This window comes from Equus asinus, chromosome 25 (assembly GCF_041296235.1).
Source record: "Equus asinus isolate D_3611 breed Donkey chromosome 25, EquAss-T2T_v2, whole genome shotgun sequence".
Classification (NCBI taxonomy): Eukaryota; Metazoa; Chordata; class Mammalia; order Perissodactyla; family Equidae; genus Equus; species Equus asinus.
In genome coordinates, this window is record NC_091814.1 from 57,603,269 (window position 1) to 57,620,322 (window position 17,054).

General features: G+C 49.7%; 1 protein-coding gene across 2 annotated transcripts; it reads left to right on the forward strand.

Annotated features, from left to right (window-relative positions):
• The first annotated feature begins 6,195 nt into the window (after nucleotides 1–6,195).
• Nucleotides 6,196–16,579, forward strand: FMOD (fibromodulin). 2 transcript variants are annotated; one of them, XM_044758394.2, is made up of 4 exons: nucleotides 6,425–6,560; nucleotides 6,682–6,817; nucleotides 9,258–10,245; nucleotides 14,765–16,579. In XM_044758394.2, the coding sequence occupies exons 3-4, from the start codon at nucleotides 9,267–9,269 to the stop codon at nucleotides 14,914–14,916; spliced, it is 1,131 nt and encodes a 376-aa protein (XP_044614329.1). In that variant the 5' UTR covers nucleotides 6,425–6,560; nucleotides 6,682–6,817; nucleotides 9,258–9,266; the 3' UTR covers nucleotides 14,917–16,579. The 2 variants fall into 2 exon arrangements, with proteins under 2 accessions (XP_014685698.1, XP_044614329.1); XM_014830212.3 differs by lacking the exon at nucleotides 6,682–6,817 and having other exon boundaries at nucleotides 6,196–6,560.
• The last annotated feature ends 475 nt before the right edge of the window (nucleotides 16,580–17,054 follow it).

A 17,054-nucleotide genomic window follows, 5' to 3' on the forward strand; every position in this document is an offset into this window, starting at 1 on the left:
TCCTTATTGTACAGATAAGGAACCTGAGGACCATGGAAATTAAAGAACATCTGGGATTCAAAGCCATTTTGTCTCACTCAAAATCCATGCCCTTTAGAAGACAATGACAGTACATTGCCTTTCCTAAAACTCTTTTGTTTTTTAAGAGGTTTTTCCTTATTTATTTAATTGTTAAACTATGCTTTGCTGCAGGGACCATACAGAGGTAAGCAGACAACAGGATGAACTAGAGTTCAGGACATCTCACACATTACTAGGATCATTATTCCTGGTCTTTACTGACCTCTAGTAGAACTAGATTCAAGGCTGTAGACCTTTAGATGGGCCCATGGGACATGTCACTAGTTCTTGCTTTGGGGAATCAGCCCTGTCCCTAGGTAGGAGCTAACCTTTGTCCTCAGCCCAAAGGGATTCAGAATGGTGCTACTGGTTAGGTGGTATTCTTGTTCTCCCCTCTCCCCACCTCAAACCTGATGCTTAACCTCTTGTCTGGAAAAAGCTGGGGCATCTCCTCTTCTGGGCTGCTCTGCACTTGGCTCTTGGATCCTGACCTTTTCCATGACCCCCTGGGTAAGTAAAATATTTTCCTATATATCCCCCAAAGATATTTTTCCATGTCTGTAGAGGGTTCTACACTGACCTTGCAGTCACCTCTCTTGCCCTTCCTTGAAAGGGTTCGATAATTCCAGCCACTGAAAGTCCCATTTCCACCCTTGCCTAGCTTCTCTCTGATTGGTTTAAGTTACCAAAGTATATTTACTACCCTTTAGTAAAGCCTAACTTCTTCACCTTTCATTTATTCAACTAATGTTTAGAAGGGGCCTAATACACGCCAGGCACTTGGCAAAGCATTGTGCTAATGGAGGCACAACGACATTGCCTCCCTTCTCAGGCAGCTTGCAATCTACCAAAACCAAAAGAGGCTGCTATTTTTTGAAGGGCCACCACGTGGCAGGCTCCCTACTAGGAGTCTATTTTCTTCCTGTCATTTAGTCCTCCCAATATCTAATAAGGTTAGAGTTATCACCCCCATTTTACAAAAGAGGCCGCTGAGTCTCATTGATGCTTAAGCAATTAGCCCAAAGTCACGGAGACAACAAGTGGTGGAGCTGGGATTTGAACATATACCTGTGTTCCCAGCCCATGCTTTTTCCTTTACACTGGAGATTCTGTGTAGCATAGTGGTTACAAACTCAGGCTCTAGAAGCAAAAAGACTTGAGTTTAGAATCCTAGTTCTGCTGCTTAATTTCTATACTATCTTGAACAAATTAATTAGTCTGTCTCAACTTTGGTTTCCTCATCTGTGAAAATAAGATATGAAAATACCTATCTCATAGGTTTGTGGTGAAAATCTCAGAAATGGTAGCTGGTGTTTTAGAGCTGATATCTAGTCCTGATCTCATCTATAGCTAGGTGACCTCTGTGACTGGTGCCAGCATCCTGGGAACTGGGCTGCCTTACATCGGTTCTCTCCAGACATCCCCAGGACAGTCTGAGGGACACCATTAATTCTTAGCTCATTTGCATAATAAAGATGGATGTCATGTACTGAGCCACTGAATGACCAAACCCTCCAGGCTTCAGGTTTCAGGTTGTCTCCTCTGCCTCCTTCCTCATTTTGGTATCTCTCCCTGAACCAATGCCCCTTTCCTGACTCAAATACACTCCTACTTTCTAGAAGGTGAACTTCTGGAATCTCTCACGTCATCATCATTTTAATAATACCAGGCATGCAGAAAAACACAGTAAAAATAAGAGATGCTATCCATTAAAAGAGAAAGGTTGTTCTCTGCCTTATTTTTAAAGAGCTTATTAGAAGGAAATTCTGAAGCTCTTAATGCATTTCCCAGAACTTGGAACTTGAAAGAGGCTTGCACTTGAAAGAAAGCAAGTCTTTCCCCCAGCTCCAACTCTTGGTCTCATCCTCTGGAAAGAGGAGACTATCCATGGTGAGGACTTCTAATGACCCCTCAGTGCCAAGGGAATAAGGAAAACATCTCCCTTGGAAACTTTGGGACACATTATGGGGTGTCAGTGTAGCCAAGACTTTCCATCGAAACATTAGACTAGTAAACAATCGCTGTCTGGCGTCAACAGTTTTCAGGATGGGCCGGCAGCGGGGCCTGAATCATATTACCATGATCATCTTTCTACTGACTCTTTATGTCCAACTCAATAATTCTGTTTGGGTGGATTTCCAGTCTTGCCCCTCTTCCCCTGATTGTTTGGGACCAGAGGCTATGATATAAAAACACGGACAGTTGGATTCTATGGGGATGAAGAGGAAGAGGCTGGCAGCCACAGGAGTATCACTGTGTCTTTGCTGGTAGTAATTTAAATCAGAAGACACTTCATCCCTCCCAAACAGGGTGGGTCCAATGTCAGAGGCAATCAGCTTTGCCCAGTACTTTTCCAGGTCAGGAGGAAATAGCAGTGGCCTGAACCCCTGGAAAGTCTAATTGGCCTAAAAGTCTAAGGGTTTGCCTGGCTTGGTTGGTGGTGGACATTCCATCCAGTATTAGGTACTGAAGACAGGTAGACTCTGCAGGGAGCCAAAAATACAATTCATTTCATAACTCTTTACTGATTACCTACCAGGGGCCAGGCACTGTGTACCCAGCCGGGGACCAGAGCTACAGAAATGGGCAACGTGGCCTCTCTCTTTACTTGCCTTATAGTCTCATGACTGGGTAGCGTTGGCTTGACGCCTCCCAGAAAGCATCAGCGTCCCCATTGAGTCTCCTTTACATGTGGACTCCTGTGGCAATCTGGGCAACATCAGGATCCCCTACTTCCTATACCAAAGCTGAGCTCAGAGGGCCTAGATCCAGAACCAGGCAAACAGAGCAGCAATCATCAAAACGGAGATTAGAACCCATTGACAAAGGAATTTTGAACAGTGGTTCAGAATGGTTCCCTGGAACTCTGCCTCCTGACCTGATCCCAATCATCCCTTTTCTTTCTTCCCCTGAAACCTATCTTGAAACAGGACAGATGACTAAGGAACTGGTGCAAATCTCACTGCTTTAGAAGTGGTCAACAAACCACGTGGAGATTCTGCCTTTTTTGGTGAAACGTACTGGAAAGGATCCCAGTCAATGTTTGGTCCCCAGACTCTACTGACTTTCACCGTTATTAAATACAGTAATTATCCAGCATGCTGGGATTTAAAAAAATAAATATCTGTACCAATGAGTGGATTTGCGCAAGCTGCCTAGGCCCATCTAAGAAGTGTCTCTCAGGCCAGGTTGCCAGAATCAATGAATTCCATTGAAAAGTGACTGCTTTCTGGACTTAAAAATGATGAGAAAGTCATCTGTGCATTATTCACAGCCATCTTCAGCTAAGGACACCCTGCGCCACTCACGAGATCAGAGTTGCTGCATATGCGTCTGCTTTATTTTGAGCAGGCATTATAATGAAGCCTCTTTGTGTCCCCTACACTCAGGACCTTGCTAGGCACAGAGGAGATACTATCTGTTTATTAAACTGAAATGAACTACATGTGAGGTCAGAAAGAGAAGCCCTGTTCCCCACCCCCTCTCATCTTTATACTCCCCTTTCCGCAGATTCCAGTAGACTGGCTCCGTATAAACTGAGTCCAGCCCTGACAGCAGGACGCTCATCACCCCTCCATTCTACCAGTCCTCTGGCCCTTGCTTGTGAGAAAGTATGTGGGCTTTAGATCAAGGTTAAAATCTTTGTTTTACCATTTCTAGCTACTCATTTTACATCTCTGAGCACCTATTTCCAATGCAAAATACCTCCTGAGATCATTATATGAGATAACATAAGGAAATCACTCAGTTTATAGTAGGTGTTCAGTAGAGGCCCACTCATTATGTTTAATCTTTTTAAAAACTCTTTGTAAGTCCTAAGAAGAGTGGGTCCCCAACAAGCAACTTTCTGACAGCCTATGTCACTCAGGGCTAGCCTACGAGCCCTCGTGGTCTAGTAGTTACAATTCAGCGCTCTCACTGCCATGGCCCAGGTTCCTTTCCTGGTCAGGGAACCACACCACCTGTCTGTCTGTTGGTTGCATACTGTGGCGGCTGCATGTTGCTGCGATGCTGAAAGTTATGCTACCGGTATTTCACATACCAGCAGGGTCACTCACGGTGGACAGTTTTCCCTGGAGCTTCCAGACTATGAAAGACTAGGAGAAGGACCTGGTCACTTTCTTCCGACAAAGTTGGCCATGAAAACCCTATGAATAGCAGCAGAGCATCGTCTGATAGAGCGCTGGAAGGTGAGAGGATGGCACAAAAAGACTGGGCAGGGTTCCGCTCTGCTCAACACAGGGTCACTAGGAGCTGGAATGGCACTAACATCAAAAACACAGCTCAAACCTATTGGAGCAACTGAAAGTGCCATCTGCCTTGACACCTCTAAATTCTTCAAATTCAAATCTGAGGCTTTCTCAATTGGCATTTTTTAAAAATAAGGAATGTTTCAACTTTGAGCCCTAGTGCACTCTTAGTAGAAATGTAAAATGGTGCATCTGCTATGAAAAACAGTATACAAGTCTAAAAAATTAAAAATAGAATTACCATATTCTGAGCATATACCCAATTCCACTTCTGAGTGTATACCCAAAATAATTAAAAGTAGGTTCTCAAAGAGATATTTGTACATCCATGTTCATAGCAGCAGCATTCACAATAGTTAAGAGGTGGAAACAGCCCATGTGTCCATCAATGAATGAATGAATAAATAAAATGTGGTCTATACATACAATATGATATTGTGGAAAGGAAATTCCGACACGTTACAACATGAGTGAAACTTGAGAACACTATGCTAAGTGAAATGTGCGTCACAAAAAAACAAATACTGTATGACTCCACTTATATGAGACATCTAAAGTAGTGAAACTTATAGAAACAGAAAGTGGAATGGTGGGTGCCATGGGCTGGGGAGAGGGTGAAATGTGAATTTTTGTCTAAAGGATATAGAGTTTCAGTTTCGAAAGATGAAAAAGTTCTAGAGGCTGGTTGCATGGCACTGTGAATACACAACACTAATGTACACTTAAAAATGGTTAAGATGGTAAATTTTGTGTTAGGTGCAATTTACCACAATTAAAAATCAAACAAATAAGGAGTGTTTCCTGGATGCTGGCAGGAGACAATCAGCTGAGGAGAGAGCATTTAAGACACACAGGTTCGTCTAAGCTACTGAGATTCTACGTGACCCAAATTCTAATGGCTCCCAAATGTTTTCCTCTAGCCCCTGAACTTCAAACTCAGAGTCATCCATCTAACTGCCTGTGTGCGTCTCCACTGGAGAGCCAACAGGCATTTCTAACGTAGGCCCTCTCCCTCCCCGTCTTTCCCACGTCAGGAAATGGAGCTGCTGCCCACTCAGTGGCTCAAACTGAAACCCTAGGCCTCATCCTTGACTTTCCGTGACTCCCCATATCTGGTCCGTCTTCAGGATGTGTCAGTCCCCTCTCTGAAAATACATTTCCCCTCCCACTGCACCAGTCCAGGCTGCCGTTCTCTCTCTGTGAGGCTGGCTAGCACCTCCGGCTCCCACCCTCGTCTCCCTCTCCCCACTCAGCAGTCTCTCCTATGTGCTTTTAAAAATGTGAATTGGGTACTTCCCCTGCTTAAAACATACTGTTTTTCAAATATTTAGAATAAAAACTAAATCCTTTCCATGCCAAATATCCCTTCATGGTCTAGCTCCTGCCTGCTTCTCTGACCTCATCTTCCCTTCACCCAGGGTCTCTATATCTGTAAAATAGGTACAACAGCAATCATGTCCAGGTAGTGAGCATCAGTGAGGTGCTAGGCCAGGTGCCTCACACACATGACCTCAGATAGTCCTGGCTATAGCCCAAGGCGGTGTTAGGAATCCTAAGACTGTAGTGAGGATTAAATGAGAGCGCACAATGCTGGTGCCAGCAAGTGATGGATCACTGCTAGATTTGCTCCAATGTGGGGGGAGAACATCTGTAGCCCCGAGAAGTCTACCCTGGTCAGGGACGCTGTCCTGTGTCCTGCTCTCTTATCCACTGGTCTAACCACCTGCCCATAGGGGGCGCTTGGCCAAGACGGGTGATCACTAGCTCTCTGAGGGGCACAGGGGTTGTTAAAGAGTTAAGATGCCTCTCCCCAAAGCCTGGCCTTCCCCATCCCCACATCTGCCCTGTGGTTTAATGAGAAATCCAGGCACTCTGTAAGGGACTGTGCAAATAACTTCTAGGGCGCCACTAACTCATTCAGCAGAAAGAGGCCCAGAGCTGCCAATGCTTCAGGGAAGATAAGTGAGTGGAAAGAAGGTGGTTTTTATAGCATCAGGCAGATGGAAGGATTTTGCGCGGTTGAGTGTGAGCTCCGCCCCTGCAGCAGAGCCGAAAAATCCAGGCTCCGGGCTCCTCAGCCCCTCTCTTCACAATATTTGATTAGGAATTTGGGGGCGGGACCTGGCCTGGCACAGACGCGCACACTCTCAGTGGACACTCCTACTCCTTCTCTCTCTCTCTCTCACACACGTTCTCCAACCAAGGAGGCCAGACAGAGGGACGTGGTCACTCTGAAAGGTTCAACTTGAGGTAAGTTCAGCATTTTACTTCAGTTTCTGTGCCTTCTAGTCCCATGAAGGAAACAAAGGAAGGGGCTGGGAGTAGGGCAGGGGCAGGCAGGGAGGAGCCATTCCTCCTTCTCCTCTTCTAGGCCGTGATCCCAGGAGGCTGGAGAGGGGCCGAGGGGGAGCAGGAGGAAGGGGCTCCAGCGGCTGCCTTTGCCTGACAGTTCCTTTCTGGTTGCTGGGAGGCCTCCAATTCTCGGGCTTGAAGAAGCGAAGAACCAGGTATCCAGAGAAGCCAGCTTTGCCCTCCCACCCACCACTCACCCCACCATCCTAGCGCCGTGTCCCTGTGGTCTCTCTGTGGGACCTACGTGCTGTTTGGGGGGCAGGAGGAGTTTGTGTATTGTGTGTGTGTGTGTGCACGTGTTTTTCTGGGGTGAGAGGAAGAGAATAAAGAGAAGCATTGAGAATCGATTGTGTCCAGGGAGCTGTGAAGTGGGGGTCCAATCCAGTGAGGGGATGGCTTCTGGTTTGACTTCTTCAACTCTGATAGGAGGGAGAGACGGTCCTCCAGAGCAGAGAAATGAAAGACCAGCAGTAACTCCTGAGTGAGCCAGACTCAACTCATAGAGTGCCTGCCTGGAAACTTTCCACCTCACAAAACTCCGAGCACAGCAGGGTCTCTAGCATTATAGGGGGAAATTTAAGAGCATACAACCCTGGAGCAACATTGCCAAGAGAAGGGGGTGAGGTGAGGAGAGGCATAAGCTCCCCACCAAACCCTTTTAGCCATCATGGCCCCTAAGGAGAGGCCAAAGCGGTCAGGATGCACAGCCCCAGGAGAGCTGAGTCTTAGAGAGGAAGGTGGCTCTTGTTTGCCAAGGTGCCCAGTCTGGAAGAAATGGAGACAGAGGCTCACTGTGCCAGCCTCCAGACAACCACCTTGGTCCTGCAGCAGTCTGGGACTGTGCATGGAAAAATGCACTGTTGGCAGTGGGCCTCTCCATCCGTCTTCTTTCCTGGCCAGAGCAAGGGCCCAGCCAGCATGCCAGGCAGTGGGCAGTTGAGTGAGCTTCTCAGAAACACTGTGGGCTCTTTGTCTGAGGCCTGAGGCTGTCTGAGGATGAGCCAGGGAGCCTCTCCTCTGTCGCCCAGAGGCTGGTGGGGGGAAGTGGGCCTAAGGGCACTGCTTTCAGGGGACAGGGAGGTCTGAGAGGGAGGACTGGCCAGATGGTGACTAGATTGAGTGTCACAGTCAGGGTCCTTCCCATCAGTTCAGTGGATTTGATGCTGGCTTTTCGACTCCTTTCTTTCTCCTGTCCACAGTTGCCAACCCCAGCAAGGGGTTGTGAGGGATATATGTGACTTCTAGGATCGAGAAAGCTTCTAAGGTTTCTCCATCCAATGGTGGCACTCACCCCTCTGGAAGGTGCCTATTGCTCATAGTGGCTATGCATTGCATTGGCTATAAGTATTTGGAGTAGGGTGCCTGGGTCTGAAATGCCAGCCCCTGGTCCCTCATCTTCCATGCCTTCAGCTTCCTTCTCAGATGGCACCAAACCCACATTTCTCTCCAAGTACCCTCTTCTCATCTCGCTAGCATATGAGCTCAAAGGCAACAGCCTGCCTGGCAAGGTGGGAGGGAAACCCAGATGTCATCATAGGTAGCTTGTGTTGGGAAGGAAGGATGCCAGAATCCCATTCTAAAGCTGCATTCCCTTGGGCATGCACAAGAGACTTCAATTCCCGTTCTATTTTTCAGTGTTCCTCATTCATTTCTCTTGGTCACCCATGGCTCTTGTATATATCCAAGGTGGAGCATAAGGAGTGCTAACACTTTACTAGACACCATGGAAGACAGCCAAGTGCGCTGGCTCAGACTCCATACACTCAGGACCCACCCTAGCAGACAAGTGCTATACCTGGCTGCCAGTGTCCCCAGTCTGGAGGGGATCTGTAACTGTTATATGAAGACCCTATGCCAGCCAAGTTGCGTGCATAGCCACGAACTGCTAACCAGAGAGCTTTCTCACCCAGCAGACCATTACAGACGCTGGCACTTTGAAGGGTAGCCCAAGCCTTGTGGTGGCTGCAAAGGGACCACGCCCCTCCCCAAAGACTCAAAACCACAAACCCCCAGGCTGCCCAAGAGAGGAGAAGATCTTCCAGAAGTAGTACAGATCTTCCTCTTCGAGGTCTCAAGCCACTTCTGGAGGTTTCCCAGAGACAGGGAAAGAGCCAGAGGGCTTCTTCCTTGGACTCTTGAAAAATATTATTTTCCTGGGGAGTCCAAACTGGACGGGAATTCAGGCCTAAAGAGCATCCCTCTCTCCCCTTCTCCTCCTGCCCCACCCCCACAGAGATTGCTGTATGCTTTCCCCCAACAGAACCTTCAGGTTCTAGAGACTCCTAAGGACCTGTCCCTCCAAAAACTGAAGTGCTCCCCAATTCAAGTTTCTTCTCATCTCAAAGTCTCTATTTCTGTGACTCTGTGACCAGGGGAAAATGCACGTAGCTCCCCCAGATAGCCAAGGTCCAGACGGACCAAGTGCGCAGAGCCGGCACTGGGAGGAGGCACAGAGGAGGTGAGAGCAAGGCTCCTGCTCTCAGATGCTGAGTCAGATCTGCTTAGCTCTAAGCCTAAGGCTTGCCTGCTTTGCCTCCCTGCCTCCCTAGAGTCTCACTCATGCCCGCTTGCTCTGTTCTCTCTCCCTTCTTGCAGAGAGACAAAATGCAGTGGGCCTCTCTCCTGCTGCTGGCAGGGCTCTGCTCCCTCTCCCGGGCCCAGTATGACGAAGACCCCCACTGGTGGTTCCACTACCTCCGCAGCCAGCAGTCCACCTACTATGATCCCTATGACCCTTACCCTTATGAGCCCTATGAGCCTTACCCCTACGGGGTGGAGGAAGGTCCAGCCTATGCCTACGGCTCTCCACCCCCACCAGAGCCCCGCGACTGCCCCCAGGAGTGTGACTGCCCACCCAACTTCCCCACAGCCATGTACTGTGACAACCGCAACCTCAAGTACCTGCCCTTCGTCCCCTCTCGCATGAAGTATGTATACTTCCAGAACAACCAGATCTCCTCCATCCAGGAAGGTGTCTTTGACAATGCGACTGGGCTGCTCTGGATTGCTCTCCATGGCAACCAGATCACCAGTGATAAGGTGGGCAGGAAGGTCTTCTCCAAGCTGAAGCACCTGGAGAGGCTGTACCTGGACCACAACAACCTGACCCGGGTGCCCGGCCCACTGCCTCGATCCCTGAGGGAGCTCCATCTCGACCACAACCAGATCTCAAGGGTCCCCAACAATGCTTTGGAGGGTCTGGAGAACCTTACAGCCTTGTATCTCCAACACAACGAGATCCAGGAAGTGGGCAGTGCGATGAAGGGCCTCCGGTCACTGATCTTGCTGGACCTGAGTTACAACCACCTTCGAAAGGTGCCTGACGGACTGCCCTCAGCCCTTGAGCAGCTGTACCTGGAGCACAATAACGTCTACTCCGTCCCTGACAGCTATTTCCGGGGCTCACCCAAGCTGCTGTATGTGCGGCTGTCTCACAACAGTCTTACCAACAATGGCCTGGCCTCCAACACCTTCAATTCCAGCAGCATCCTTGAGCTCGACCTCTCCTACAACCAGCTGCAGAAGATCCCCCCCGTCAATACCAACCTGGAGAACCTTTACCTCCAAGGCAATAGGATCAATGGTGAGACCTTGGTGAAGGGGAGTGGGGAGTGGCTGTCTATCTCTCTAGAAAGACCCTGTTCTGAGTGCTGGTAGCAATACAAAGGAAAAAAGTAGGGGAACCAAAGAGTACAAATGAAGCTACCTGAAAACCAAGTCATACTCCTGTCTAAAAGGGCAAAATGGCATACTCTTAGACTAAACAGCTGTGTTAGGGAAATTCAGTGGGGAGTGGGCTGGTATGGAAGAAGACTTCCCAGAAGAGGTAAGTTTCAGTCTAGGTCATGAGAGATAAGTGTGCATGGGCCAGAGGAACACAGGACAAAGCTGTTCTGGGAAGGGAAATTGCCACAAACAAAGGAACCAGTCATTTAACAGATCACCTTGTTAAACCAGTCACTTAACCAGGGAATTCATGTGTCTAGGATGAAGGGGTCCTGCACTGAGGAGCAGTGAGACATGAGTTTGGAGAGGTTTGGTAGTTCATAGAGAGGGGGATTTCACTGGAACTTCTAGGGTCCATCTTGGAAGGAAGGTGGGCTGCTAAGAAACCATGGTATCTGTACTTACTCACCAACCCAGAAGATGATGAGATGAGCTCTCTGTTTCCACACGATCTACTCCTGCCTCTACAGCCTGGTCTTGTGTTTGGGTGTTTGCTTTTTAAACCTAACAGCTGGCAGATGAGAATGTGCAGCCTCTCAGAGCTGAAGGAGGTGTTCGTTCTGGTCAGTTCTCCCTGGAGCACAAGGAGTCCCTGGTGGCAGGGCAGGGCAGAGGTCCCCCTGGGGTGTCCTGAGCCTGATAACCACAGACCCCTGGGGTGGTGGGCAAGGACACTGGACTTCTTGTTTTCCAAGCACTGAAAAGGTCTAAAGGAACCAAAAGGGCTCCCTCTCTGCCCCTAAGAACTAAAATATTCCTTTCAGATTGGGATATCGAGTTGCTTTTCAGTTCCTTCTCGGGATCTTGTGTTTCGAATGTGCTTACATTACCCCAGGGCCTGTGACGTCTTAATCCCAGCTGGAAGGTACTGAGCCAGCATTTAACCTTTGTTCCTGTGTCGCAAACCCCGCCTCTCCCTGGGTAAAGAAGAACTCATTAATGACCACCGGCAGAGGGCTCTGATGTGGAGCCTGCTTAGAGTGGCAGCTCCATCAAAGTGCTGATAAAGCAGGGTCTTGCTCTCTCCTCTCCATCTTTTCTCTCCCTGTGCTCAGGGAGTACATGGCAAGATGTTAACAAGCTGGACAGCCCTCTGAGTGAGAGGCACCAGTCCCAGAGGTTGATCAGGGGCTGGAGGGCGGCAAGGCGAAGATGTGTGTGGTCCTCTAGTTTGAAGTGTAAGACACCATCATGCACGGTCCAAACTGCTTTGTATTTAAAGGCTCTCTTTCTTTTGGGTCTTCTTGTTCCCGAGGGGGTGGCTCTCTAAGACGTCTCTAAGATGGTGCGTGCTGCAAAGGCTTTGACCTTTCCTCATAGCTGTCCACTATCCCACCCAGAAGTCACCACTACTTACCTGCCACCCGCTCTGAATCCAGGAGCATTGTCACATCAGAAATGTCATATAATATGCTGCGCTTGACCCTGAAAATGTGGCAGCAAAGAGCAGCTGTCATGGGAGAGAACCCATTAGTGATTGAATAACTACACAATCAGAGACACTTGGGGTGGGAGAGGTTTCATCCAGCATCTCGGCACCACGCTGCCTTCCTGCAAAACTGCCTTGCCACTCGAACACCAGGTGGCCCACCTCTTCCCAAACCTCTGCAGAGGATAAAATCACTCTAGTAAAGTGTCCCAAGGTCATGCAAGAAAGTTCCCCCTTAAGTCAAACAACCTCAAAACTTTCAGTGTCTACCCCAAATCCTTTCTTGTGTAATGTAAGCCAAATTCCCTTTATCTAGTTATCAGTTAGTCTCTCTCCCAGTCTTCTGTTTAGGCAAAATAACGCCAATTTCTTAATTTAATTTTCCTTAAATTAGTGAATTAGAACGTGTAAAGTGCTTGCTCCAGGGCCTGGCACATAACTGAAAAGCCAATGCACAGCTAATTATTTTTATTAGCGTTTCTTCTCATTGCCACTTTGAAAGTGACAGGCATAATGTGTTTTGTTGTATTTTTTGCACGGCTAAGATGAGGAAATGGAGACACAGAGAAGGAAAAGCAATCTTTTCATGTCACCCAGACCATGTAGTTTAGAACCCTGAAGCCCCACCTTCCATATCCAGGAACCTAGAGCCAGCTGTCTCTGCCTGAGAACGTGAGGACTCTCTCTCTGATTCAGACCGCCAGCAGGAAAGACAGTGCCCCCAGCTCAGCCTGCTCTCATAGGGCAATTGTGAGGGCCCAGGGGTGCGGGGGGTGAAGGTGGAATTGAAACAACCCCCTGAGGGAGGAGCTCAAAGAAGGACAGGAGCTAAAGGGTGCTCAGCGGGATCAGGCGCAGTCCTCTCCCCCGACCTTTCTTCTTCCATTAGCGTCTCTCTCAGTTTTTCCAGCCTGGCAACAGCAAAGGAACACAGCCTGGAATGTTCTTCAGTAGCTCTGGGACCTAGTGGAGCAGGGCGGGTATACGAGGAGGAATTTGGAAAGACTTATGTCAGTATTTAATCTGGGCTGGAAAATGTCCTGTAGAGTTTCCAAGCAGAAGCCCTCTGTTATTCCTGAGCTGGGGAAGATAAACAGGAGGGCTCACAGTGTCCGGTGTGGGGACAGAATCTACGTACACGGTGTGGCCAGCAGCCCACAAGGATCCCCCATATTTATCCAGGCCAAGTTGGGATGCAGGACTTTCACAGACGGTCTGAGGGCTCCAGTTGTGGGGAGAGACTCTATCACAGAACCTCTAGCACAGTCCCAAAGAGGGCTGGAAGTGGTGCTGAGGCTGGGCCACTGTATTTCTCTGCCCGACTCCATCTTTTATACAGACACTGCAGACCAGCCGCAGCCGAGGCTCTGCCCCACCTGCTCACTTGGAGACCACTTGATCTCTTCCTTAGGACCAGAAAGGAGACATTCCAGATCTCCTCCCCACTCCAAGCGCTCTCCAAAGAAGGGCATTCCCGATCTCCTCCACTCTCCGCGTCTCGTCATCCTCTGGGTCTGGATCTTCGGTCTCACGTTTGCAGTACAAGTTAACTGTCTGCAGCCTCACCCCATCCCACTTTGTCAGTTTTTAACACACAGTGGAAACAACTGATAGAGCTAATTTAAAACCACTTTCTTCATCAGCCTATTCAAGCTTTCCATGCAGTCTTCCTTGCAACCTTCATTTTCACACGTATAACCTCTCCCTCCGGGCCACCCTCCACATCCCTCTGGGAGAGAGTCAGCAAGGCCTGCTCCCACCCTCCATGCACAGCTCTGGCAACACAGCTTCCCCCACTGGACGAGCACAGGAAGGCCTCTAGTGGAAGCAGAGCCAGCCCAGCTCTGGGTCTGCCCAGGCATATCGGCCCTCCAGATGTCCCAGAGCCATCTTCCCCTGAGGGCACAATGGGTAACTTCCCCCAAGCCCCTTTCACACGAGCACCTTCCTGAAGCCTCATGCACCACAGTGAGGGCAGCCTGCAGAGCTGGCAGCCGCTTCCCGGTGGTGACATTTGCCATCTCTGCTGGAGTTTTAGCTGAGTTCTTGGCTTTTCCCCTTTCAAGTTCCTGACCCAGTAGACTCGAGACCATGGTGGTTGATTTGCCCAAGAGGACAACCAGAGTTGGAACGGGGTGAAAGGCAGCAGAAGGATTTATGCTAAAACCAAGCAGAATTATTCTATCTATTAGGATTACATGGTTTGCGGGGAAAGCTTCAAAAAGGGGGAATTCTTTTGAAAAGGCAAACCGTAATCATATAAAATGCAAGAGGCGAGGGAATTATCTATTTGACTTTTGAGGTCCATAGCAGTCCCGTTCGTCTATGAATTTCCTTCTCCTTGAACCTCAGAGCCTTGCTCACTCCTTGGCAGTACTTGGAAGGGAGCCGGGCAACCCCTGACAGCTTGGCACGGAAAGACGCTTGTCTCTCGGCCCAGGCTTTCTCGTTTTAATTTCCTGCCACTTTCTCTATCTGCACAGTGGCAGAAGATATTCCAGATTTAAGTCCCTCCATTTCCTCCATCTTCTTTCTCACAGCAAATTCAGCAAAGCCCTCCTCCAAAACCAATCAAGTACTTCAAAGCTGCTAGAGCTGGTCTTTGACTACCCTTTGCTTCCCCCTGCTGCCCACAAATGGGAAAAGACCAGGCGCTGGCTGGAAGGACACTCAAGGACATCCAGGGTCTGCAGAGCAATGCACAGGTTGGGGGGCGGCAGGAGGCGGAGCGCAGACGCAGGCAGGGCCCCCTCTGCCCCTGGTTCCGCCCCCCAGTGGTGAAAGTCGGTATGACTCCTCTCCTGGAGAACGCCTGCCCCTCCCAGCCCAGTTCCACCCCGCACATCACTAGTATTTAAGCAGCTTCACAGAGTCTGACTAGCCTCAATGTGCATCCGGGTCCCTGATCTGGGCTTCTCCCACCGTCCCCGCCCTCTTGTCCCCACAGAGTTCTCCATCAGCAGCTTCTGTACCGTGGTGGACGTCATGAATTTCTCCAAGCTGCAGGTGCTGCGCCTGGACGGGAACGAGATCAAGCGCAGCGCCATGCCCGCGGACGCGCCCCTCTGCCTGCGCCTCGCCAGCCTCATCGAGATCTGAGCGGCCCTCGCGCGGGCGCGGCCCACAGCCCCCACCCCACTGCATTTGGCTTGATACTTTGGTTTGGCTTTTGCTGGAAGGTCTGGGACAGATCATGTGACAGAAGTCCACGGGCTCCCTCCACAGGCTTCTTCCCTGTAGGCGGGCTTAGGTGAGATGTGGGGACAGGCAGCTTCTGCTGAGGGACACGACCGAAGCGCTCTTTTCCAGACAGATGTGGTGGCAGAGGGAGTAATCCTTGGAGGTCCCAACCCCAGAAATCTCACTGCCCACTGATCTGGTGTCGTGAACTTTAAAAGTTGCTCGGGCAATAATACGTCCTTGTACTTTTCCAACCACCCCTGACTCTCTGTGAGCAGCGCTGGACAGCCCTCTCGTGCGGGCTGGTAGTGCAGATGGTCGAGGCTCCCACTGCTGCTCCTCAGAATATACCTCTTGCCCAACAGCCTCCTCCTAAGTCCACCTCCGCACTGTCTCGCTCCACAACGCTTAAGCCTTAGACAGAAGCAGGAGACCCCAGGCATGTTCTCTGCCCAGCAGCCTATGCAGAGAACTCGTACTTGTGTCTGAGGTTGGAAGGACACCAAGAGTCACCTCTATGCCTCCCTAACCTCTCTTCTTGAAAACCGCCAGATTGGAGGTCACCAGTATGATGACAATATTCAGGGCCTGATGGGGGAGGAGACAACCAGCCTCAGGCGTAGATAAATGTATGGAGCTATATTTTAGCATTTGGGCAGTTCTTTGAAAATGGCTCAGGCTTCAAAAGAGGAAAGGCCAGACTTTGCTGATCTTCAGCATCCGTAGTGGGGCAAACCACCCCCAGTCAGCTAACCTGAGGAAGCAGCTCCAGGTTTCATTCTCGTCCAGCACTCTCTGCATTCCCAGCAGCTCCTACTTGGGTCTTTATCCTCAAAGGCAGAGGCCATGTGGTTCTCAAAGCATGAGGAAGGTAGCTTGTCCTCTCCTCCCAGCAGAAATGCCCACATCCTGATAGTAGAGACAGACTCCAGCCAGCCCTGGGCTTGCCTGCTAGCCCAAAGGAGGAGGCTGTGGTCTTCTTATTAATTGATTTGTCCTAAGGCCACAGTTAAAAGTACCAGCTCTGGCCGGAGATGCTCACTGGGCCTGTGAAGCCCAGGCCAGGCAGCCACATCTTGCCTGCACTGAGTAGGAAACCTTCTGCTTTCACATCTCTGAGCTACGCCCTCATCACTGAAGATGCCTGTTGCTTTACAGTTTGGCTGGAGAACAATTAATTCTTCCCATTTCTGAAGGTATTGTTGCCTGCGGCACAACCCACCTGCTCCAGTGGGACAGAGCCAGGGGCAGGGATCGGTTGAGGAGAGCGAGCCCTTGTCTGGTCCCTGCCCAGATGCTGTCATGTCCCGGATACTGGGTATGCTTTGAGGCAGCTTCCCTGAGAAGCGAAGTAGGGGATCCTTGGACTATGTTCTTGGCTCCAGACCCTGAAATCCACAAAAGCCAAACCAGCTCATTCAACAAGGGAGCTCTGACGCGAGGGGCAGGGCCAGCCGCCCCAGCCCCAGGGCTCTTCCAAAAGCATCTGCATGTGGACGCCATCATGCCTCTATAAAGGATCCTGATTACAGGAAAAGCATGCATGGTGGCCTACGACCAATAAAGTTATTTTACGATTGCATCTGCAAGAATGGAGTTATTTAAGACAGACACAGAAGGGTTACTTTGAGGGCACCTAGAGGGGAACATAGGCCTCGGGCTGGAAGGGCCCACTTTCTCATCTATTCTGCTTGGTTAGATGTAGCTAAGGGGTTAAAAAATAGTCACCTGTTTAAAAGCTCTAGTTATCAAATTTTGTGCTCTGAAAGTTCTTCTTTAAGTCTAACTTCTATCCCACCAGCTACACATTTCCTTCCATTTGGTCCCCAAGAGATAAAGAACAACTGGGTTTTTCCAATCATTTTAACACTTTTCTCCTTGGACCACCCTCCCTTGTCAATCCAGTAATTCTGGGGTCTGGTGGGTCCTGTGTATTGCCGTCTTGACTGCTCCTGCCCTCTAGTGGCAACTGACCAGAACTGAGAGCTGTCAAGCACTGCCAAGCCTTGGCAGTTGGGCCTGAAAGAGGAAAATGAGCATTCAGCTGCCCATCGTTC